This window comes from Talpa occidentalis, unplaced genomic scaffold, assembly GCF_014898055.3.
Source record: "Talpa occidentalis isolate TD23 unplaced genomic scaffold, MPIMG_talOcc4v2.1 talOcc4.747, whole genome shotgun sequence".
In the NCBI taxonomy this organism is placed as follows: Eukaryota; Metazoa; Chordata; class Mammalia; order Eulipotyphla; family Talpidae; genus Talpa; species Talpa occidentalis.
The window spans coordinates 1,184-27,481 of NW_023605136.1; the positions used below are offsets into that span (position 1 = coordinate 1,184).

The window sequence follows — 26,298 nt, forward strand, 5'->3', positions numbered from 1 at the left end:
TATATACTCTGACTTCAAAGGAATCTTTAAAAATATTTTTAACCCAGGTATTCTAAAACTTACTGAATACAGAAGAATTTTTTCCCCACATGTTCCTAAGAGCACACTTTGGGAGACTGCTTAGAGACAGGGTGTTATGTGTAAGAACAGCTGTCATATGCAAAGATAGGCTCTTCCTTGGTTCTTGTGAAAGGCAGAATCCCAGGCAGTGCTCCATTGACCAGACCTATGTTAAAGAAATTGTCTACCATTAAACTTCAGTGTTTTGTATTGGGGGATTCCTAAACAGTTTGCCATCTCTTGGAGCAAGAGCGACAGCAACACAACCAGTTAAAACACACATGGCAGAAGGCCAATGACCAATTTTTGGAATCTCAACGTTTGCTAATGAGGGACATGCAGCGAATGGAGATTGTACTAACTTCAGAACAACTCCGACAAGTTGAAGAACTGAAGAAGAAAGATCAGGTGAATAGCAGTTTTGTGAGACCTGCTTGCTTTGTTAATGATACAGTCCATATGACTATTACTTTATATAGAGATTAACTTAAACTGATACAAGTTATATACACCCTTTCAAAAAGCATAACTGCTTTTGGAGAATTTTATTTTCTAGTTTTACAAATGACCTTGTCCGGGAAAAGAACTGATCTAGAAATGATCATCTTTAAGACTGCTGAATGCAACGGAGAACATTTTAAAAAATCTTATAATTCTGTCCAATTTTCCTGGGACTCCTGAATTGTGTTAATCCATACCAGGTCTTTTATAAAGGTGCTCTAAAAGCCTTATTAGAAGGTGACAGGGTGGAATGGAGGAACTGAGTGATATGAAAAGGCAGGTATCTAGAGTACTGCATACCCAAGATACTATTTTCTCCTTATCTTCAAAAAAATTACTGAAATTGGGGCCTCCCTGGTGGCACAAGGGGCTAAGTGTCAGCACTCTGAAGCAGTCTGCATCTCCTGCAGCATGAGTTTGATCCCCCGCCAGGAAGGTGACCCACATGATACAGCAGACCTCTCCCAACTTGCCCAGCAGTGTATCTCAGTAGATCTGCCTGTTCTGCTACCCACTCTGTCTCTGGTGATTCCTCTCAACCCCTACATCTCTGGCTTACACCTTGGTTCTTGTATGCATAAATGAATAAATCTTTTTTAAAAATCACTTAAATTACATGCGTAACACACAAATACCATCCTCATGTTAAAATATTTTAAGTACAGAGTGAAGTAATAAAACAATAAATTGAAAATCTCCCAAGACCTCCCTTCCCAGAAGTAATTACTTTGCACTAAAATGTACTCAGTCTGGAAGGCAGTCTTCTAGACCATTTCTGTGTTTATAAGTGTGTATTTAGGTCTTTAAAAATTGTACAACTAGTATGGTATTAATGTTCTGTAACTTAGGGTTCCCATAAGCATTATCTTGGACATATTTTCACACCAGAGATCTCATTTTGTTAACTGGTAGCATATGTGTACTGTAATTGGTTTTATCCATCCCCTGTAGTGCGTGTCTAGATGGTTCTCCTCCTTACCCCCACTTTTTTTTTTTAATCATTTCAAACAAAGTTGCAGCTAATATCCTGTACTATCTTATTCACTAGAATATGTCACTAGGATAACTATGTAAAAGCTTTTCTACATATTATAAGAAATATTTAAAATTACCTTATATGACTTAGGTTAGATTTTGTTTTTCTGAAGTTTCTTCTTTTTAAATTTCTATTTTGTCTCTAATTCTGACTCATTCATCTATGTGCGGACACAACCAGCTTAAGGATTTAGATTTTTAAAGTATAGAACTAATCATGCTCTTCCTGCTGCCTATTAAAACAATCTACACTCCTATACTGGTCATTTAAAGCCTTTATTAACATTTCCTGAGTTTTTACTATAAGCCAGCATTGTGCTAAAACTTTATATATATTAAACTTTATCTCTTGTAGCTCTCAGTATTAACAAATAAATGAGCACACAAAACAACAAAATGCTGCAAATGAAATAGGTACTATGGACAGATCTGAGGTTTGACTCAATTTCTGATTCCAGAGTGTAAGCACTGAGTCACCACCCTCTTCTCCTTTATCTTATTCCATGTATCTCATGTTCCTGCCTCTTTTTAGTGACATCCAATTATTCAATAATCTTCCATTTGCCTGCTCTTCTGCCTGCTCTTCTGTAGCTATACCTTTGTACATGCTTCCTTTCTTCCTGGCACCATTTCTTGTCTCCTCTCACACATTTATTAAACTCATTTTACTAATCCTGCAATATCCAACTAAATTGTTAACCTTTGAGCTTCCATTCTAGTTCCATCAGATGAAAGCAGTCATTGATTTTTCTCCTATAGAACCTGTACGTACTTGTGTAGTGTTGTAACTAAATGTACCTTTGTCCCTCCCTCTAGCCTGTTTGGGGGCACTGAAGGTATCAGTTCATTTTTGTTGAATTATTGGATTAACTCCAATCATTCCTTTATTTCATATAAACTTGGACATGTTTCTAATAGATACTAAGTGTCATAGCTTTGTCTTGTTTTCTATGATAATTTGAAAGAATGTTCTGTGTAAATTTTCATTTCAAGAAGGGGGGTGATTTACTTCTTTTGCTTTGCCTTTCACATAGTGTACTTTTCTTGAAAGCTGTTCTCTGATTTCTTCTTTATGCCAGGGTTCATGTTTTGTGCCTGTAGTATTTAAGCAACATGTTATGGTCATAGATGTCCTTAGATGTTATTATAAAACAAAGTGTCCAGTTTTCTCTCATCATAAAACTCTGTTCATTTTTTTTTTTGTTTTGAGCAGTTAAATAATTGTAGATAATGAAATACTATACATAATGAATCATTACATATAGATTACCTGGGTGATTTTATTTTTATATTTATTTTTTTCTTTTTACCTTTTAGGAGGAAGATGAACAGCAAAGACTTAGTAAGAGAAAGGATCACAAAAAACTGGATGTTGAGGAAGAAGTGAAAATACCAGTAGTCTGTGCTTTAACTCATGAAGAATCTTTAGCCCAGTTGTCAAATGAAGAGGTATAGTGAATTTATCATTAAAATTATTGTATGCATGATGTTATTTTAATTAATATAATATCTTCAATTATTTTTATGGTATTATCGGTAGTACATTTTGAAACATGTTGCAATTTCTCTCACTGTCTCTGAAATAGCTGTTCTTTTCCCAGTGGTTCCAAAATTAAAACATCAGAAAATTTAATAACTACAAGAGGTTTTTTGAAATGAATGATAAGTGTTGCCAATGCTTGAGCTTCTCATTTAAAAAACTATCTGAAATATTAAAACATTTAACTTCCTATAGCATATATTTAATTATTTATTAACCAGTAAAAGATCTTAAGGCCTAAGAACAGTGGGTGAGGTTTGAGAGATTCTGATGGGTAGGAAGGAGCATTTCAAGTATTGGGTATACAAAGATTGGAAAGACCTGAAGCAGAAAGTGTAAGGTGGTGTTCCTATGACCTCATCACTTCTCACCCACAATGGCTTCTTTATTACCTTTTCTGTTTTCATCCTGTCTCATTGTAACCTCAAACATATTGTCACATTAAATTTTCTTAAATGCAGCCACAGTCAGACCACACCTATTTCAAAAACCACCACTGACTTTGTTCTACATCATGAAGTATATAAATTGCCACTCAGTCAGTCAGTGCCCTTCATAGTATGTGCTCTGTTTTTAGCCACAGTGCTTCACTTGCCACCTAGCTCATTGGTTCCTTCCCCTGGAACACCCCTCCCTTTACCTTTCTGAGTATGGAAATCCTTCTATTCATTCTTCAAGACTCAATGATGATACCTCTTTTTCAATAAGGGAAATGCTTCTCTTACTGCCTTTAGGTGAAAACTTAAGTTCCCTCATTTGGCACACAAGGGCCTACAGTTGAATGACTCATTAGCCTTATCAGACAGTCGGCTGTATCATAGCCAGATCTTTCTGCTTATTGTCCATGTGCATATTCCTATTTATACTGCCCCTGCTGTTTAGAATTTCATACTTTCCTGGCTTGTGAACCAATTTCAGTTAAGTTAGATAAGGGTCTTTTCTCAAATTCAGTGGTATCATGTTTTTGTTTAGATTGAAGATTTACTTAGACCTGTATAGAATCTACTTCCTGTTTATGGATTGTTTAACATTTAAAAAATGCTTTAAAAATTTCCAGTGAACATAGAAAGTATGATGTAATTGTTTTTCTACATTCTTTGTTTTGGGTCATACACTGAAGGTCACTTCACCTGATTATGCTGTGCATTTTTAAATAGTTAGACTTGCAGGAGAATGTCTTAATTTTGGGGTGCTGCCAGACATTAGTTTTTGCATCATGCAGTTCTATGTCCAGAATGTTTGAAAAAGTTTCAAACTTCAAAAAATATTTTAGCAGGAAATTAGGAGAGGGAGATTTGTTGTGATTCAGAATGAAGCATTTTTCTTATTTTTGGTTCTGTCTGAACAGACATGTGATAAAGTGTACATAACTTTTCCTAATATTTGAAATATCTTTTAGATGATCAGATCTGGTATTTTGTAATTTGAGTGTTGAATGTACATGTTTTGTGTTGAAAGTTATTACAGTTTATTGTAGCTTGTTGGCTTAAAGTTAATATGAAATGCTCTTGACACTTAGATTTCTTGCTAAAAACATTTAAAATTTATAGAACCTTGTATCTTCTTTAATTGGCAGAATATACTTTTCTAATTACTTAAGTAATATGTATTCATTATGACAAAGGAAAGTACAGAAAGGTTATACAAAGTAAAATTACTGATAGGTAATTCTGATGTCCAGAGATCACCACCACTTAGCATTTTGGTATGTGCCTGTCCTTTCCCTCTTTCTCTTTTTGTTTCCAAAGATAACATTTTTTTTTTTAATTTTTACTTTTCAAACATAATTCATATTGTAACTGTTTAATGAATATCATTTCCCACCTAAGTTTAAAAGTTTTGGCAAAAATGCTTTCCCTAAACATGATATTTAATAGCTTAATTCTCTACAAATTGATTTGTGCCCAGGTTTTAATTTGTAAGAGTTGTTAAGGGATAATATGTATAGGTGAGTGCCATTGAACAAGAAGTGTAATGTTAATCACAGTTCACCTAAAATGAGAGGCATGTAGAGCCACATGAAAAAGCACCAGTTAGTCATGAGGCAAAAGCAGGAGCAAGAGGAAAGCATCAACCCAGCCAATAGGAGTTTTTGCGGGAAAGGCAGGACAGGGCAGGGTAAATAGTATAGGAAAGACTATTTTGAATAATCCCATTGTGCCTTAGGGCATAAAGTCTGTCTTTAGTTTTTTAGTACCTGGTCCTGGGTTGACACAGGGCAGGGGAAATACTGGCTTGGTGTTTAAGAGTTACATGAAGGAGTTGGATGGATGAGGTGTGTGGAATTGGTATTGGTTGATTTCTTTAGAAAGGTATCTTCATAGACAAGTTGTTATTATGTCTAGGAGTTAGCTACCATGGGAGGGGCAGTCTCTCCCCAGTCAGCAAGGCTCCCCAACAGTCAAAAACATCATAAAATATAACGATTTAAAAACATAATTAACATGCTAGTCAAGTGGCTTTTCATTTTTTATTAGTATAATTTTTTATTATAAGTTATGCATAATGCTTTTATGTATAATTCTTCCCTATACTGAAATCATTATGGAATTACCTGATTATGTACTTAGTATAAATTTTTATGAAAAGGACTGTTGAGTTTAAGGCCATACACATTTTTATGGGATTAGAACATACTGTTTAATTACAGAAACACATTAACAGTTTATGTTCCCTTTTTGCTAGAAGTATATGTCCCTTATACTGTTATTAGTATGTTTTTAAAATAGCCCTCAACTTTTCTGCTGGAGTTCCTTTTTCTCTTTGGTGTCACAGCAGAATTGTATATGATACCTTTAGATGTCAGACTTCTTTGTAAGCAGACAGAATGCATTGACACTCCAGTGTTTATTCGAATACTTATTTTGGGACCTTTGCCATAACTAGTTTAATATGTACTAGATGTGTTCCTCTGCCATCTGAATTTCAACAATTAATTCTTTAAAAAGAATTAATATAAAAGGTGTTGACTTTTTATTATACCAAATAAGGATAAATTTAAAATATTTTTTTAAAAATCTGTATTCTTTAGTTTTCCAGTTCATAAAAGGCAGGGTATTTAACAACAAAAGTTAGAAAGGATATGTTACAATAAGACTAGTCCTTTAGATGGAATAAGTTTGTCTCCAAGAAAAATTTCCTATTTTCCTAGTTTCCTGATTTCCTAACTCACTGTGCAACTTGCAACTGCATCATGGAATGCCAGTAGTGTGCTTTTTGACTTTGCAAATATGCTAATTGGAATGAAAATTCATGTAAAATGATATTAATCATTTGAAGTGTGCATTTAGTGGCATTTAGTACCTTCATAGTGTAAATGCACCCATCACCTCTGTCTAGTTTCATAACATTTTTATCACCCCCAAAGGAGACCCCATTTCTGTTAAGGACTCATTCGTCATTCTTCTTTCCCCTTAGCTTCTGGAATCACTAATTTGCTTTTAGACTCTCTTGGTTACCTGTTCTGGACATTTCATATAGATGGAATCATACAATACTTTTTTTGGTCTGACTGACTTCTTTCACTTAGTATACCACATTCATTGTGATTACACCTTATTCGAAACTTGGTTTCCAGTATACCACTAAACTCATTTTTCCTCTGCTTCTCTAGCTACTTCTTCCTTTGTTCAGCCCCAAAATGTTGGTTTTTTTCAGGGTTCATCCCTTGGCCTTCTTCTCATCCTACAGACTTATCCAAGGTGTTCTGATTTGCTGCTGTGACTTTATCATTATGCAGTGGATACGCCCTATCTTTATGTAAAGACTTACATGGTCCTCTATCAGGTGGACATCTCTACTTGGATATACCATAACCACCTCATATTCAAAATACCCAGCCCTGAATTTCAAGAGACCTTCCCTGACTCCTTATGTCTGGGCTGAATTCTTCTTCTTGAACTCCCAGATCATTCCTAGTGCTACTCTTGTCATTTTACTAAGTATAATGTTCTGATAGCCTGCTTGTTTATTTTTTTTTTTCATGAAACTATAAGCACCTTGAGGTCAGAGTTGTACAAGTTGTATCTTGTCCACTCTTTGTATCCTGAATGTTTAGAGCCTGGCATAGTAGAGACTTAGTAATTATTCCGTGAATATGTGAAGGTAGCACATTAATGATCATCCTATGTAACATGTGGCAAAGTAATTTCAATATATGGTGGTTTGTCTCTTTGAAAATATAGAGACTTGGGCCTCCCCAGTGGCGCAGCGGTTGAGCGCTGGGTTGTGAAGCTGCCCGCAGCCTCTGCAGCGCCAGTTCGATCCCCGGCTGCTCCCTGGCCACCTGAGGAGGGTCCCACATGGCGCGCAGACCTCTCCTGCCGCCCACTGCTCCCCTCAGCAGTGTACTTCTGTCCTTCTGTCTGCTCTGCTCCCCGCTCTGGCTCTGGTGAATTCTCTCACCCTCCCGTGCTTCTGACTGTACCCAGTGCTTGTATAAATAAATAAATAAATCTTAAAAAAAAAAAAAAGAAAGAAAGAAAAAAAGAAAATATAGAGACTTGCAACTTGGCAATATATTTTTTCACATTTCAGGAACATTTAGATAGTACCCATGGTTCAGTCCATTCCTTAGATGCAGACTTACTGTTGCCATCTGGAGACCCATTCAGTAAATCGGACAATGACATGTTCAAAGATGGACTCAGGAGAGCACAGTCTACAGACAGCTTGGGAACCTCAGGCTCACTGCAATCTAAAGCTTTAGGCTATAACTACAAAGCAAAATCTGCTGGAAACCTGGACGAATCAGATTTTGGACCATTGGTTGGAGCAGATTCGGTGTCTGAGAACTTTGATACTGCCTCCCTTGGGTCACTGCAAATGCCAAGTGGGTTTATGTTAACCAAAGATCAGGAAAGAGCAATCAAGGCGATGACACCAGAACAAGAAGAGACGGCGTCCCTCCTCTCCAGTGTTACACAGGGTATGGAAAGTGCTTACATGTCCCCAGTGGTTACCGCTTAGTCAGTGAGACAGAATGGAATCTCCTACAAAAAGAGGTGAGTTATCTTCCTTATTTTTTCCTCTTGCTTTGAGAATACTTGGTAGCTCTGGGATTCATTGTTCATTTACTAGCACCTGGAGTCAAGCATCCCTCCAAGTATATGTTAACCCATATTGTCTGACCATTGTCATAGTCTGCTTTGGCTGTTCCTAGTGACTGTGACAAAGGAGGGAACTAATTTCATTTAGTGTCAGCTTTTCCACTTGCAATCACACTTTTGAAGTTGTAGCAATCTTCCTGAAAAGCATAGCAAATTTATGAGTAGCTTGAATTTGGTTTGCTTTGCAGGTTTTTATAATCTCAATATATTCCCAAATTTATACTCTTTCATTTTTCCTTGAGATCTAAAGGGCAAATATTTGTTAGCAGTTGATGCTGAGAGTGAGTATAAGGAGGGAGTAGAAAATAAGGGAAGAGAATGGAAGACAATCTTCAATGAGGTTAAATTTCTTCCTAATACCATTTACAAACTCAGAAGATTAGGAGGTAAGAAATTAAATGAAATAAAGCACAGTGGGGCCTCCCCGGTGGCGCAGCGGTTGAGCGCTAGGTTGCGAAGCTGCCCGCGGCCTCTGCGGCGCTGGTTCGATCCCCGGCTGCTTCCCGGCCACCGGCGGAGGATCCCACATGGCACGCAGACCTCTCCTGCCGCCTGCTGCTCCCCTCAGCAGTGTACTTCGGTCCTTCTGCCTGCTCTGCTCCCTGCTCTGGCTCTGGTGAATTCTCTCACCCTCCCGCGCTTCTGACTGTACCCAGTGCATGTATAAACAAAACAAACAAACAAAATAAATAAATAAAAAAAAAAACATGCCTCTATAAAAAAAAAAATAAAAAGATTTAAAAAAAAAATAAATAAAGCACAGTGCTTTATAGAATACAAAATCCTTTTATATACCTGATCTCTTTGAGCTTCATGATATTAATGAGGCAATCAGGGCATGGTTGTCCCCCAATTGTAAGTGAAGAAAGTGTCTCTGAAAGGTAAAGTGAATCACTCAAGTTCTTCCTTTGATTTAATGGCAATATCAGGGTTAGAATCCAGGTTTTCTGACTTCTGGTGCTTTCCTTTACTCACAGCTACTTCTCTTTAAAGAAGCTGTTGATAAGTATGTGGAATAGCCTATTAAACTGAAAAGAAACTATTCTCTTTAGCCTTATGGAAAACATGTATGAGAAGGTGCTACTTAATAGTTTCATACTACTTTGTAATTGGAGCTGGTAAAATGGTGAATTGGCACTGCTTCCCTGTTTTCACTCCCCTTGGCTGAGTAGTATTGATTTAAATTGTGAGTGCCATGGTGTTATACCATTTGCTTGACTTGTTTTTCCTCAAATGTGGTGTTTTCAGTCCTTAGCTTCATGATGATAAAGTTGTGGCCTTCTATTTTACTACCACATTTGCAATGGAGCTTGTAAATCTTTTAAAATCTGATTCTATAGTTTAACTTCTTGCCATAAGCCTGAAGAAATTATTTACTCCATGTTCTACTTTAATAACATAGGTAAGTCTGTGCATGTGTTCCTCAAGTATGTGATGTAGAATTATTTTGTTATGGCTGATAAGAGGTAATTTTGGTGCCCTCCAGGTACATAATGCTGGAAATAAACTTGGTAGACGTTGTGATATGTGTTCCAATTATGAAAAACAGTTACAAGGTATTCAAATTCAGGAGGCTGAAACAAGAGATCAGGTGAGTTTCTTTTGGATATACTGGGTTGGTGAGCTGTTGTAATTTTATTGAAGGTATGGAATTAACTTCTTTTTTCCCTCTGTCATTTGCTTAATGAACTGTATCCATCTTGTTCAGTATGAAATAATCTGGTACATGAAATACCAGTTACATTTCCAGCAGGAGCACATAGCCTCTGTTGTGTATCTGTTTTATTAACTTGCCCAATACCACACAGGTCAGTTCAGTAGCCCTGGCATATCTGGCATATCTCTCTGCCCCTTCCACCCAAGACCTAAAAATGGTATTGTCATGAATATATATATGCATGTGAAAGTACATTATCATTTGTAAATTTTGGCAGATAAGAACTTGATTATTGCCTCTAACTGAATAAAAGCTTAATTGAACATTATATTAATCAGTATTTGGCCTCTGCATTGCTTATTGGCTACATCTTGTCATAAATTTGTTGAATTAATGTTAATTTATAGGGGCCATAGAAATTAAGATTTGGTATGCTGAAATGAACAAATCTTAAGTATCTTTCCAAATACATGCTTAATTCTTGGTTCCTTAATATCATTTGGGAAATAGGTAGAATTTCTTGAGTAGGCTTGCCAAAGTATGAGTAAGGAAAAGAAAATTAATTTATAGTTCCAAATTGTTCTTTGGTATGAAGATTGTTCCCATAGTCTTCAAAATAATATGAAGAAAATCAGAATGGTTGTTCAATATTTTCCAATGTCATTGGCATTGATTTCTTATATGTGCTTTTTTCATAGATGATTTAAAGATAAATTTCTAAAGTTACTTGTAAAACTAATACAGTTCTTACAGTGTGACATGGACATGGGCTATTGGATTCTAGTCATTTCAATAGACATTTTACTGATGCTTCGTTTGTGCTTAGAATTCTGCGGACTCTTGGGCATTCAAATACAGATAAAATACACTTTGAGTGTTGCCAGCTAAGCCATTAGTTAAATATACTTTGTTCCTGTAGATGTACACACAGAACTAGAGGAGGGATAGGGCAGCTAACTTAATAGTTGGCTCAGGGAAGGTAACACTTGAGCTGAGTTGTTTTCAAGCTGGAGTGAAAGTTAATTAAGAATAGAAGTGGGGAAAGGATGTTCAAGGAAAGGAAAGAAAAGAGTTCAGTGTTGTGGAGAAGTAGCTAGGCATATGGCATGTGTGTGGTAGGGGGTAAGAAGGGGGGGGGTATTGGGAGAGGAAGCTACTAAAGAAAGACCATGATGAGAGCATGAGGGAGGGTTGATAATTGTGAAGGGATTTAATTTTACCCTGAAGAGTTTGAGAGGCATTTAGAGATTTTAAGTAGGGAAATAATATGACTTGAATTTTGTTTCAGAAAAGAAAAAAATGTATTAGTGGGGATTGTGGACTGGAGTCAGAGGACAGACTGGAGTTAGGGAGGCCAGTGACCTAGCCTAGCGGATCTAAGAAGAAAAGCACATATTTTCAAATGAGATAATATATGTGAAAAATTGCCAAATACGGTGATTTCACCTGTTCTCCTTTTGAATTAACAAATATAAAATCGTTTTTAGGGGGAAAAAGATGAGATATTTTAGAACTATTACCCAAGTTAAGGATTTTTGTTTGATTTATGAAGGAATTTTGGTACTTTCTTCTAATTAACACTTAAAACTGCATAGGTGAAAAAACTGCAGGTGATGCTAAGGCAAGCAAATGACCAGTTAGAGAAGACAATGAAAGATAAACAGGAACTGGAAGACTTTATAAAGCAGAGCACTGAAGATTCAAGTCATCAGGTAAATGAAGGTTTTAAGACTGTGCCCTGGAAGATGACTGGGTTGTTTAAAATAAAAAACAACTGTGTTCTGAAAACACAGTATTCTTTGTTTCTTGCCCTGAAGAGATAGCATTTCTGTTTTTCTTCAGGTAAAAAGATATCTTACTGTTCTTTCTCTGGTATCTATTTTACAGGTTTTTAAAAAATCAACTTTTAAAATAACTGGTTATGAATATCGGGAGACTCAGATTTTCCTTTCCTTTTTGATTTTTATTAAGTTTTTCTACTGTACAGGCAACTTGATGACAAGAAAGATACTATTTTTAATTTTCTTTTTGACTCTTCAGAGTATAGCATCCATTAGGAAAAAAATCCATCTTACACAGATACACCAAACATACTAGAGCTAACATCTGTGAAGCCACCATCAAGGTCAAGTAATAGAGGGGCCTCCTTGGTGGCGCAAGGGGTTAAGTTGCAGCACTGTGAAGCTGTCCACAGCCACTGCAGCATAAGATCAATCCCCGGCCAGGGAACCGACCCACATGGCGCAGCAGACCTCTCCTGTTTTGCCCACTGCTCCCCTCAGCAGTGTGTTTCAGTGGAACTGCCTGTTCTGTTCCCCACTCTGTCTCTGGTGAATCCTCTTATCCCCCTGGCCTGCACCCCGGCTCTTGTATGCATAAATGAATAAATCTTTAAAAAGAAAAAAAATGATCAAGTAATAGAATATTAACTAATACCCCAGAAGTCCTCATTTCCCCCTCCACTTATTACCTCCTCCCTAGAGGTACCATTGTGCTAATTTCTAACACTGTCAGATTAATTGTGACTGTTTTGTGTTTCTTTCTTTTTTTTAAACAAACGAAGTATATAGAATGCATTCTTTGGTATATGTGTTGTCCATTCAACGTTGTGATATTCCTACTCACTATGCATGGAGCAGTAATTCGTTCATTTGTGGATATATTATAGTTTGTCCATCTTAATGTTGATGAGAGTTTGGGTTGTTTCCAGTTCTAGGATATTATGCATAATTCCTACTTTGAAATTTCTTTTTATGACTTCTTGCATAAGTTTCTGCTGGATATATGCCTTGGAATGGAATGCCTGGGTCAAAATGTTCATCAACTTTAGTAGATTATAAGGCCAAACAGTTTTCAGAGTGATTGTACACATTTATACTCCCACTAGGAGTGTATGAGAAGAATTCCTGTTGGTCTACAGTCTTCATAAACTTGATTTTGTTATTTTAATTACAGCCATTTTGGTGGGTGTGGAATGGTATTTCATTGTTTGCATTTCTCCGGTGTTTACTTAGCGTTTTTCATATTTATTGGCCTTTAGGGTATCATATTGTGTGTGTGTGAGAGCTTGAGTTCCCGCAGCTCTGAAGCAAGTCTTATGCTAATTTTTCTGTTAGGATGTCTGTTTAGGCTTTATTATTTTTTTTTTTATGTTATGTATTCTTTTATTTAAACTTATTGAGCCCTTTGGTGATATGTCTTGCATATGTCTTCTACTCAGTTCCTTACTTTTCATTATTTGAATAGTATCTTTTGAGGAACAGAAGTTTTTAATTTTATTGTAATCAAATTTATTATCTTTTCTCTATTAGTTATTTTTTTGCCCTGGTTTTTAAGATAGTATTTTCTCACCCTGCAGTTATGGAGTTATTTTCATGTGTTTTGTAGACGTTTCCTTGTTTTAGAGTCATGTTTATATTCTAAACTCCAGCTAGTGTATATATGCTGTATGTGTATATGCTGCAGGTCAGGGTAAATTTTTGTTTCACTTTTCCATATGGATAACAAGTTCTGGTACCAGTTAGTAAATTGGTCATTTTCCCCCACAGCTCTCAAAGTTATCTTTGTTCTCTGTCAGGTGAATATACATGTGTGGGTCAGTTTTAGGACTCTTTTTTTGTCTTTGCTTATTTTCTTCTGATGTTTTCTAGATCACTAATTTTTCCCTTCAGATGGGTATAATCTGTTTAATTCATCCATTCAAATATTAAGATAAATGGCCTTGTATGCATTGTATTTCTATTTGGTTATTTTTCATTGTTTCCAATTCTCTGGCAGTTCTAAATTTTGTCTTTTAAATACCAAACAGGCCAAGTATAGTTATTTTAAAGTCTGTCTCTAATAAGTCACATATCTGGATTCATTGTAGATCCGTTTCTACAATCTGTTTAGTTTTTTATAATGTCCATTTGTTTCCCTTTTTTTTTCCTTAAAATGTCAGGAAAATATCCTTTTCATGTGCAATTTTACTTGAGGGCTAGGCATTGAATGTGAAAAATTGTTGAAATGATATAAAACCGTTTTCTTTATGAGAAGCAGGCAACTAGTAGTACTAATGATTCTGGGTATTACTGTAATCCAGTTGCATGAATTGAGATTATCTGAAGGTTATTAGATTATTTAAATTCCTCTCTTACCCCTCAGTGTGGCCCTTTGGGGCCTCAGTCTAAAGTGCAGGGTGTTTTCTGAGCATCCTCAAATGCTTTGCTCAGCTTTTCAGTGTCACCTGTTTCTTTTGGAGTTGGCATTTACTTTTAGAGAAGAGCTGTTGTAGATGCTGCACTCAACTCTCCAGGTGTCCACATTCAGGTCCTTGGCTCTGTGATTCTTTCCGCCTTGTTCTCCAATGTCTTCAAATGGTTGTTTTCATATTTTAGTCTAGGTTTTCTATTTCTCAATAAAAGGTTGGTTTACATTAACTAATCTGCTATTACTGGAAGCAGAATTCTGATAATAATCATGTTTTAAATGTCAAAAAGTTATTTTATTTTATGATTATTCTATGAGTCATTAACTTTCACATAAACCCTTCAGGAACATTAAAGCCAAGTCACGGGAGTGTAGAGTTCAGTGGTGTCAACCTTGTGTTTATTGCTCTAAGTAAATCATCTTGGAGGATAGTAGGTAGTTGCAGAAATGATTCATTTGTTCTTTGAACTGTGTGAAATTTCACATTTCTTTTGATTTTTCTTTAGCTTCTTTAAGATTAATTTTTATAATGAGGTCACATGGATTGATATTTGTCTAGAGACACCATGCCGATTTCTCATCTGTAGCAGCATGTGACACTGGGGACTTTGGGTAGTGCCTTGTGTGATCTGAAAGGCAGAGCCACACATTATATGTTGAATGAATAGTGAGTGGGTTACAGTGGACAATAAACATCAATCCTGGATGTTAACTAGGAGAAAATTACCAGTTTCCTAACTGTATATTTTCTTTATGTACATTTTTTCTCTCCCTTAAGATCTCTACACTTGCCCTAAGAGCCCAAGCATCTGAGATCTTACTTGACGAGTTACAACAGAGCTTTTCCCAGGCAAAGAGGGACGTTCAGAAACAGATGGTAAGTTAACACTTAATTTAAAAAAAATTAATTATGTATTAATTTATATGTATGTGTTCTATCTTGAAATCATCTATTAATAGAACTTTTTTTTTTTTTTAAGATTTATTTATTATTTATACAAGCACTGGGTACAGTCAGAAGCGTGGGAGGGTGAGAGAATTCACCAGAGCCAGAGCTGGGAGCAGAGCAAGCAGAAGGACCGAAGTTCACTGCTGAGGGGAGCAGCGGGTGGCAGGAGAGGTCTACACGCCATGTGGGACCCTCCTCCGGTGGCCTGGGAGCAGCCTGGGATCGAACCGGCGCTGCAGAGGCTGCGGGCAGCTTCGCAACCCAGCGCTCAAACGCTACGCCACCGGGGAGGCCCTATTAATAGAACTTTTAACTCCCTGGTCAAAGTGTCTATGGTTTTCAGGTTATGGTTATGTTATTCAGGGCCTACATAACATTAGTAATGGATAAGATTATGTAAAGATATTCCTTTATTAAATCTACCTCCTGGGAGCCTCCCTGGTGGTACAGGGGTTAAAGTCAGTGCTGTCAAAGCTATCCCCAGCCACTGAGGAATGAGTTCGATCCCCAGCAGAGAGCTAATTCACATGGTGCCGCAGACCTCTCCTGTCTTGCCCTCTGCTCTCCTTAGCAGTATATTTCAGTAGATCTGCCTGTTCTGCTCCCCACTCTGTCTCTGGTGAATCTTCTCACCCCCTGCATCTCTGTCCTGTACCCCAGTTCATGTATGTATAAATAAATAAAAATCCTGCCTCGCCTGCTGCTCCCCTCAGCAGTGTCTTCGGTCTGTCTGCCTGTTCTGCTCCCCGCTCTGTCTCTGGTGAATTCTCTCACCCTCCCGTGCCTCTGACCTGCAACCCAGTTCTTGTATAAATAAATAAAAAATCTTTAAAAAAATAAATCTTTAAACTTACCTCTTGACCAACAAAATAGTGTCACCTCTAGTTTATTTTTCTGATTTGGGGAACCTAACCAGAATACACTATGGACTATGTAATTTAATTTTCAGCTCCAAATACAAGCTAAAAATGGAAATCTCAAAGCCTAGCCGGTGCAGCTTTTGGCAGTCATTGTGCTTTCCTTAGACTGCTAATTTATTTATTTAGAATAATCTCATTAATTTCGCAGGGGCTAAGAAAGCCCTAGCTGCTGTGGTGCAGGAAAACTTCCAGAAGGCCATGAGTTTTGATGGGAATGGAGCAGAGAGCTTCTTGAAGAGCTGTTTGGAATCTCTGCAAAATAGTACCCCAGCTTTGGGCCTCCCTTCTTATTCTGGCTCATTTTGCCTTATTCTTTTTCTCAGTGTTGGAGCCCTGCATCTGATAGCCCTTTGTAAATTATAGCAGAATTGGTCCTGCTGGGATGGACCTGCAGAGCTGCCTCTTGTCCATCTCCCCCAGGGTGACAGGAAACAAAAGCCTCAAGTCAGTTGGTAATGGTTTTTGATTGGCATTAGGTCAGTATCTGAATGGCATTTAAGCTGCTCCCTAAATTAGTCCTGTTTTGTTGGGAAGCATCTCATCCCTATCATCGACCAGAGAGTTTCATAATTTTCCATTAACTAGAGAACACAAGGTAATAGTCACTGACCTAAGAACACTGTTACATGCTGCCAGAGTTTCATAGTGCGTAACCTCCTTATACTCTATCTCATCTTTTTTTCTGCTCTTTTAAAACCTTTGCAAACAGTTGATTCCTTGTTAAATGAATGTGTTGCAGGTAACATTGAAGAATGTTTGAAATTAAGGTTGAGGTTCTGTTAATGCTACTGTATTACCTTTTTTTTCAAAATTTCCTTTAAAAGTTCTTATGCTGAGAGAGAGAAATTCAGTTTCTTATGCCCCTTCAGAGAAGAGTACCTGTGGTTGTGGTGGGGATCTTGATATCTTACTGTAACTTTTTATTTTGAAATATTTCCTATTTATGGGGAGGTTTATGGAATGAACACTCATAAAAATCTTTCCTTAAATTTACTAGTAGGGGCCTCCCTGGTGGCGCAGCAGTTGAGCGCTGGGTTGCAAAGCTCCTCGTGGCCTCTGTGGCGCTGGATCAATCCCCGGCTGCTCCCCGGCCACCGGAGGAGGGTCCCACATGGCGCGCAGACCTCTCCTGCCGCCCGCTGCTCCCCTCAGCAGTGTACTTCGGTCCTTCTGCCTGCTCTGCTCCCTGCTCTGGCTCTGGTGAATTCTCTCACCCTCCCGCGCTTCTGACTGTACCCAGTGCTTGTATAAACAAACAAACAAATAAACAAACAAAAGTAAAAAAAAAATTTACTAGTAAAATTTTGCTACATTTTTACATGCTTGCAATTACTCTTTTAGTCTCTTTCATATGTATGTATGTATGTATATATTATTATATGTATGTATGTTTTTCTTCTTAGCCATTTGGAACATTACGACACATCTGCCATCTTTGTGTTTCTTAAGGCAGAGAAATTATTCTATGTAACCAAAATTCTGTTATTATATTCTAAAAATCTAACCAAGTCCTTGATTATTTCTTGGCAATGGTTTATTTATTTAAAATGTTGGATCCAGGAATCAGTCAAGAGTCACATGTTGTATTTTGCTGTCTTGTCACGTTAGTTTCCTACAGTCACTTTTTTTGGGTGTGACTTTATGACTTTTTTTTAATTAATTTTTTATTTATTTATGTATGCAGGAACGGGGTGTAGGCCAGAAGTGCGGGGGTGAGAGGATTCCTAGAGACAGAGTGGGGAGCATAACAGGCAGATCCATTGAAACACACTGCTGAGGGGAGCAGTGGGTGAGATAGGATAGGTCTGCTGCGCCATAGGTGGCTTAGCTCCCTGGCTGGGGATTGAACTCAAATTCATTCTGCAGTGGCTGGGAATAGCTTAATAGCGCTAAGACTTAACCCCTGCACCACCAGGGAGGCCCTATGACTAACATTTTTGAAGAATCCACACCAGTTATCCTTATAGAATACATATGTCTGATTATTTCCATATGAGTAGATTCAGGTTAGACATTTTGGCAGGAATACTACATAGATGAAATGATTCAATGGGAAATTCATAACATCAAGAAGTATGTAATAATGGGCGTTTTGGTTGTTGTTACAGCTTGATCACTTAGCTAAATGTGGGGACAAAATAGTTTCAGAATGACCACACTAATATCGCTGTCAATAGTAAATCTACTAAGTAAAGCTCAACATTTCTTTATATTTCTTTCTGTTCTTAGAATGTATCCCAGGTAAAGATTTACAGTTAGGATACTGTGTTCAAAAGTCAGTTGAGCTGATTTTCACTTGTTATCAATATAGTTAGTACCATTTGTTTCTGTTTTCTTTTTAATTACTCTTTTTTTTTTTTTTTTATAGAGGCATGCTTTATTTATTTGTTTGCTGGTTTGTTTGTTTGTTTTGTTTATACATGCACTGGGTACAGTCAGAAGCGCGGGAGGGCGAGAGAATTCACCAGAGCCAGAGCGGGGAGCAGAGCAGGCAGAAGGACCGAAGCACACTGCTGAGGGGAGCAGCGGGCGGCAGGAGAGGTCTGCGCGCCATGTGGGACCCTCCTCTGGTGGCCGGGGAGCAGCCGGGGATCGAACCGGCGCCGCAGAGGCCGCGCGCAGCTTCGCAACCCAGCGCTCAACCGCTGCGCCACCGGGGAGGCCCTACTCTTTTTTTTTCTTGAACATACAAATGGAAAACTATTAAAATGTATCAGTATCCAAAAGTCTCACTTTCATTCCCTGTCCTTTTTCCCCTATTCCTACCCACCCCCTTTAATGATCATTTAATTTTTGTTTTTTCCTCTGTCTTTACAAAAATAAATCAGTATACAGTTCTTCTTTCCCTTTTATATCCCAAAAGTAGTAGGATACTAATATATGGTATAAGTGGATTGAAAGTGATAATAAAGCATAACTGATTCTGGTCTGAAGATAATGAGAACCAACAGAACTGATCACAAGTTAGGCATTACCTTGACTTCCAGACAGCAGCCTGCTTAAGAAGCAGTTATTACTTCTGGAAAATGTTCTTGAGTCCTTTCCCCTAATTTGATACCCTTTTGTCCTTTTATCATGGCCGTACCATTCTCTGTCATGACACTTGGGAAATTTTTGGCTTACTTATCTTTCCCTCTGCTGCGCCTTCAACTTCTCCAGAGAAAATTATCTGCCTTTTATCTCTGTTCCCAGTGAACAGCAACATGTGAAATAGATTAGGGCCTCTCTGGTGGCTTAGGGAGGTTAAGCCTCAGCACTATCATGTTTTCACTGCTGCAGCCTGAGTTCCATCCCCGGCCAGGGAGCTAGCCCACCTGTGGCCCAGCAGACCTCTTCTCTCTTGCTGGTTGCTCCCCTCAGCAGTGTATTTCAGTGGATCTGCCCTGTTCTGCTCCCCACTCTGTTTCTGGTGAATCCTCTTCCCCCTCCGCCCCATACCTCTAGCCTACTCCCCAGCTCTTCTATGCATAAATAAGTAAATGAATCTTTTTAAAAAAAAAAACTAAATAGATTAGTACCTGCTAAATAAATGTTGAGTGAATAATGTACAGTTTATACATAATGATTTAAAATTATTTAAAATCAGCAGATATTAAATACTTCTGCAGAATTTTATCTTAAATTAACTGGAATAACTTTATATTGATATAAATTCATAAAAAATACCCAAAATTATTTTATACGTGAATAGAATGCTCCATTTTAAGAATGAGTTACTTAAGTGTCCTATATTTCTTAATGACCTCCAATATTTGTGTTCCCTGGGCCATTCACAGTGATCCTGCACTTGAACAAATGTATGCAATGAAAGATGAAGATGCTGCTTTTTGCTTCTCTCTGCTTCTGTTGAATGCATGCCATGAGGAAATAGGAATTGTTTTGGAGTACATGCTCTATTTGATACAGGTCTTGACTATGTCAGCCCTTTCCAATGAGCTAGAGATAGTGTTCCTTCTGTAGTCCAGGGATGTGGGGGAAGACAGTCATTTTAAGCTTTTGGTAGAAACAGTGGAGATTTAGTTCAGATACTTGCTTTGTTGCCTGTCCCCTTTAATATATGTAATGGCTATAAATCAAATAATCTTTAAACTGGTTTTCATGTCATATATAGAACTTTATTATGTACCTCTCTTCTCATCCCTCATTTGGTTTGGCTTTCGTTTTTTCCTGTTGCAGCTACCAGCTGATAGGATTTACCTTTCTGGCTGTGATTAGTATCTGTTTCTATTCTAGGCAGTGCTGATGCAGTCACGGGAACAGGTTTCAGAAGAGCTGGTGAGGTTACAAAAAGATAATGACAGTCTTCAGGGAAAGCATAGCTTGCATGTTTCCTTACAGCAAGCAGAAGACTTCATTCTCCCGGAAACAATAGAGGTGACTTGTTTTCCACATGATCAAAAATATAAACAAGTACATTTTCTGAAATGGCTCTAATTTTTTTAAAGACTTAATTTAGATATAATTCAGATACCCAATGATTCACCCATTTAAAGTGCACAATTCAATGGTTTTTAGTATATTCTCAGATGTATAACCATCACAATCAATTTCAGAATATCTTCATCTCTTCAAAAAGAAACCGTTTCTTCATCGTTGATTCCTTCTCCCAACCTTAATGAACCACTAGTCTACTTTCTGTTTATAGATTGGCCTATTCTGGGCTTTCACATGAATGAAATCAGACATTTTATCATCTTGTGTGTCTGGCTTCTTTCATGTAGCATACTGTTTAAGAATTATCTATGTAGTAGCATGTCCATTTCTTTACTTTTTTATGACCAGATAACACTGTGCTGCGTGTGTGTGTGGGGTGTGTGTGTTTGTGTGTGTGTGTGAATTTATTTGTCTGTTAATGGACACTTAAATTGAATTTACTTTTGGGCTATTATGAATAATGCTAACATGTACATGCTAATCATTCATGTACAGGTTTTGATGTGGACATGTTTTCATTTTTCTTGGGTATAAACCTAGGATTGGAATTGCTGGGTCATAAATCATCTGAGGGCGGCACTCCATCTGCCCGCCTGTGACTATGCTGGTGCTTCTTTTCACCAACTCTCTCCTGCAGGGCAGCAGCTTCCTGCCTTCCCGTGAACTGTACCATGCCAGGACTTCTCTTCACTGACCTCCCTCAGCGGAGGCTGCTCTCCTCAAGGCCACCCCAGCCTGCAGCCATGCAAGCCTCTCTTAGCAAACCTGTTCCTTTCAGGGCAGCTCTTCCTGCCTGCTTGTGTCTATGCAAGTTTCCTTTATTCTTCTGTCCCTTTCCCTAATAAACCTGTTCTTTAAATATATTTAAAAAAAAAATTAGATCATCTGAGGATTTCTCTACATTCTCACCAATATTTGTTCTCTCACTTTTGATTATAAACTTCCTAATGGGTATCTCATTGTGATTTTTATTTGTATTTCCCTGATGACCAATGATATTGAGCATCTTTCATGTGTTTATTGGCCATTTGTATATTTTCCTTAGAGACATGTCTCTTCAGATCCTTCACTCATTTTTAAACTGGGTTGCTTATTATTACAAGAGTTCTTTATGTTTTCTCAATATAAATCATTCTCTTAGCATATAAATGATTTGCATTGTTTTCTTTCACTCTGGATTGTCTTTTTCACTTTCTTGATGTCCTTTGAAGCACAAAGGTTTTTAATTGTGATAAAATCCAGTTTTGTTTTTTTTTTCTGTTAATATTTTCTGTGTCATAGCTAAGAATCTCTGCCAAATCAAAGATCTGTACATTATTCTGGCAGGTCCAGATGGAGAATGCATCAGAAGTTAGGTCACCAAGCAGGCTTCTTGTAATGTCTTTCTGTCTAGTACTTAAAAGGGTTTACCACCCTGTTTTCCTTTTGTCTTCTAATAACTTTTATGACACTTTTAATACTTCCATTCTTTTTTATAAATTATTTTAAAATCAAACATTATAGAAACTTACAGTTTTGTAAGTAACAGTTTTCCCCTATTCTACTCTGCAAACTAAACCTCTATAGTTTGGACCTTATTCTTTCTCCCTGTATGTATGTGAACAATGCTGTGATATTTTTGTTGTTATTTTGTTTTTATTTTGCTCATTTACCAGGGCTCCACATCCTACTTTGCCATTAGTTCCTTGTTCTCTCTTAACCCACTTCCGTCCCCAACTTGTGATATCAGCTCAGGTTTCTGCACCTTGGGAGAGGGAGCTCTCCATTTGAAACTGGTGACTGATCTCATCAAAGAGAACGTTTTGGGAATCTGTCTACTTTTACTATCAGCATGCTACTTTCAACTGACCGTTATTAAACTTTTCTCTTTTGGTATTAAAGAGTCCTTTCTTCCATTTTTTCTAGAGAATTTCAATTCCTAAAAAGTCCCAAGAATCTTTGAAGGATGTAATTAGTATATAAACTTTAATTCTTAGACTTGACTCAGTAATACATTTTATGAAATTTTTCTTGTGTTACAGTTTATACTCTTATTTTTTACTCTTCTTTAACTTATACTTTTGGTAGTTATCAGGAATTCTAGTTTTTACTTTAGGGTTTCTTTAGGATATAGTTGGGAGGATTTTGAAAAGAACGACAACAAAAGTTAAGGGAAAAATAAGAAGTAAACTGAATTATAGGAAAACAAGTGATTATCGTAGAAAGGCATTCTTTGTTATATTTGCCTCTGGCTTAACATAGTTTCACAAGAGTTTCACACTTGGCTTCTAAGTTTCAGACTTTTTGGCCCTCATTCCCTAACTCCCCTCAAACTTAAGCAAATAATAGAAGTTCCCATGCTATTTATAGTAAATGCCACATTGTAAGCCATCTAACATTTTTACTTTTCTGCTTCTGAAGCAGTTTTGAAAGGAAAATATAGTTCACAATACACATTGACTGAAAATATACTGACTGTTGACATAGCACGTGCCCCTTGAAGCCCCTAAGTGGGTTGGAGTTCAAAGTCTTAAATTCTGAACCATTTAAAACAACGTCTGAACTTCTGATTGCAGAAAATCTTCAGCTTCATTTCATTTCTTTGTTTTCTTTCACTCTCACAAACCCAATAACTATTTGTTTTTTTAATCCAGGCACTTCGGGAGTTGGTATTAAAATACCGCGAGAACATCATTCATGTGCGGACAGCAGCAGACCACATGGAAGAAAAGCTGAAGGCTGAAATACTTTTCTAAAAGAGCAAATTCAGGCAGAACAGTGTTTAAAAGAAAACCTTGAAGAAACTCTGCAGCTGGAAATAGAAAACTGCAAGGAAGAAATAGGTGAAGATAAAAGTGATATAGTTTAGAATTGGAGGCACAAAAGAAAATTTCTAATTACAAGAATTAATATATGGTCATGCAGTGTGGAAAATGAAAGTAGAGGAAAGAATCAAGCACTTAATCCATTTTTCTAGGTGTTCTGATACATCTAATAATGGGGAGTAAAAACTAAGAAACAGGACAAATGAGCTACTCTTTGGCAGTTAGTAGTAGCTAGGAAAGCTTGAAGCCAGACCACTGGGGAACATTATTAGATGGGGGGCATTTCCTTGCAATACTTCAGTGTGTCGACACACTCCTGCTGGGGCTATCTCATTCCCCCAACCCCCACCCCAGAGTTGTGTGGATAGTTTATGATAACTGTATGCCTCTGCCCGAGCTTGATTGGTTGGGGAAAAATTTTTTTAAAGATTTATTTATTCATACAAGAGCTGGGGTGCAGGCCAGAGGTGCGGGTATTGAGAGGATTCACCAGAGACAGAGTGGGGAGCAGAACAGGTGGATCTACTGAAATACACTGCTGAGGGGAGCAGCGGGTGAGACAGTAGAGACCAGGTCTGCTGCACCATGTGGATTGCTCCCTGCTGGGGATCAAACTCATGCCACAGTGGCTGGCATAGCTTGATAGCGCTGAGACTTTAACCCTTGTGCCAGCAGGGAGACCCTAGTTGGGGAAATTTTTGACAAAGGAGTGTTGCATTCTTCCCATGCTCTCAGTATGTTGACTCCTTCCATTGTATGAGATTGAGCTTGTAGTAGAAAGGGATATTTTAAGACAAAAATTTAAATGCCAAATCATAAATGCTAACCTTGCCTTTCCTTTTTTTTTTTTCCCCCCCCCCTTCTAGCCTCCATTTCTAGCCTAAAAGCTGAATTAGAAAGAATAAAGGTAGAAAAAGGACTGGTGAGTTTCATGAGTTTCAGATTAATTCTGTCAGCGATCACTAGTTATTTATTGAATCCTGCTGTGCTAAGCTCAACAAATAAAAGATAGACATAGTCCCTTTACAAAACTTGTCTCATGGGGAAAATATGATAGGATTAAGATGTGAGGACAGTGGAGACTGTTCTTTGAGTCCTGTGTCAGGGCATGTGTTAGCTGGAAGTGGTCCAGGGAGGACCAAGATGTGACTGCACCCCGCAGTCTCCACTATAGTCAGATGGTCATGACACAGTCTGTACTTAAAGCTACACTAGAAATATATATAAAATCTTTTTCAAACAAGAAGTGGTGTTTTCTAGCTGACTTAGAGTCTTCTCTTAGATAACACTAAGACCTTGTTAAATGGCCCCAGTCTGTTCCCTGGCCTCTTTGTTTATACATCAGTGACTTTTGCCTTCTCTTTGCCCTTCTTTCCCACATGTTGAGCTGTGCCTTGCCCCACCACTGACATTTCATTCACATCCCTCACCCCAATCTACTGTCCCTCCAGCTCTATATTCATGGACCCATCTGAGTACCCTCAATTCAGAGATCTTCAATTCTCTGAACTTTTCCTTTAATCTTAGCTTTAGCAACTTCTTTATTTCTTTGCTTTCTGTCTGTCTAGGCTGCATCCTGTAAAAAGATGAAAAAATCTTGCATCTTCAGCTAGATTCCCACTGAAACCCACAAGTCCCCTGATGCCTTGTTCTCCTGCTGCCCTGTTCTAACAACCCATTGCAGTCTGTCTTCTGCCACCACTGTAATGGCAAGGTTGCATTGGCAGAAACTACCAGAAACCTAAACGTGTCCAACTCTTGCCACTGCCACTGTGGTTGCAGACTTCAGTCCTCACCAGACTTATTTTAACAATCTAACTCTAACTTTCTTTCTGCTCCCACATTTTATCTCCTTCCAATTTATCTTCACACTGAAACCAAGGTGAGCTTTAAAAATTACAAATGACTGTGTTCCAGTCTGATTAAAACTCCTTTAGTGATTCTATTTCCAGGATCAAGTCCATACTTCTTAGCCTGGCCAGGAATTCCTGCCTCACCGCTGCCTTTATGGTCTCAGCCTCCAAGCCCCAGCGCTCTGGGCTGTAGTGTAGGCAAGAATCACCACATTTCCTAAACATATTTTTATACATGTTATCCACTTCATCTTTTTTGGAGTATCTCACTTTACTTTCTCTCCCTTACCATCCTTTCCCTTCCATTAGATTTTTTCATCTTTTACAGGTCAGGTATCTCTTTAGGGAAGTTCTTCCAACTTTTCAGTAGAATTAAGTATTTCTTCCTTCATGTCCATGTGCCGTAATGATTATTAGTTTTAATAGATAAATTTTTTTAAAAGATTTATTTATGCATACAAGAGCTGTGGGTACAGGCCAGAGGTGTGGGGGGTGAGAGGATTCACCCGAGACAGAGTGGGGAACAGAACAGGCAGGCTGACTGAAATACACTGCTGAGAGCAGCGAGCAAGTCAGGAGAGGTCTGCTGCGCCTGTGGGTTGCTCCCAGGCCGGGATCGAACTCCTGCTGCAGAGGCTGTGGCTAGCTTCATAGTGCTATGCTTAACCCCTTGCGCCACAAGGGAGGTGGCATAATTATTTACATGTCTGTCTCTCCTTGCCAAGGCCTTAGAACATAATAGATGCCTAATGTTTAATGAAAGATAGAAAAGGTCCTGAAAATAAACTGAAGCTCCACAGAGATCAAAGGGTGAGAAGAGTGAACGTAAGCATGGCCAGCGTCTGAGGTCTAGGAGTCCCTGAGGGTTGGGGGGTGCACATCTCCAGGCCACAGGATCCTCAGGCATTTCTATGAGTTTAGTTTTTCCTTCTTAATTTCACAGTTGGAGTCCACATTAAGAGAGAAGTTCTCAACAGCTTGACAGTCTTCAAGATATAAAATCACTTTGGAGGAACAGTTAAAGAAAGAGACTGCTGCTAAGGTGATATTTTTGTTGGTAATTTATTTTTTAAAGATTTATTTGTTTATGCATATAGAGGTGCAGGGGGTGAGAGGATTCACACAGAGACAGAGTTGGGGAGCAAACAGGCGGATCTACTGAAATAACACTGCTGAGGGGACAGTGGGCGAGACAGGAAAGGTCTGCTGTGCCATGAGGGTCACCTCCCTGGCCGGAGATTGAACTTGT

General features: G+C 38.0%; 1 protein-coding gene across 1 annotated transcript; it reads left to right on the forward strand.

The window, feature by feature from the left end:
• Window positions 1–285: 285 nt before the first annotated feature.
• On the forward strand, window positions 286–26,106 carry LOC119233311 (rab GTPase-binding effector protein 1-like; the record flags this gene model as incomplete). Its single annotated transcript, XM_037495554.2, is given in 12 exon segments — window positions 286–468; window positions 2,914–3,045; window positions 7,673–8,081; window positions 8,084–8,139; window positions 9,731–9,835; window positions 11,497–11,613; window positions 14,868–14,966; window positions 20,192–20,332; window positions 23,026–23,116; window positions 23,119–23,214; window positions 24,063–24,118; window positions 25,993–26,106. Coding segments are annotated over 12 exon segments (1,599 nt in total), but the record flags the coding sequence as incomplete, so codon positions are not given.
• Between the last annotated feature and the right edge of the window lie 192 nt (window positions 26,107–26,298).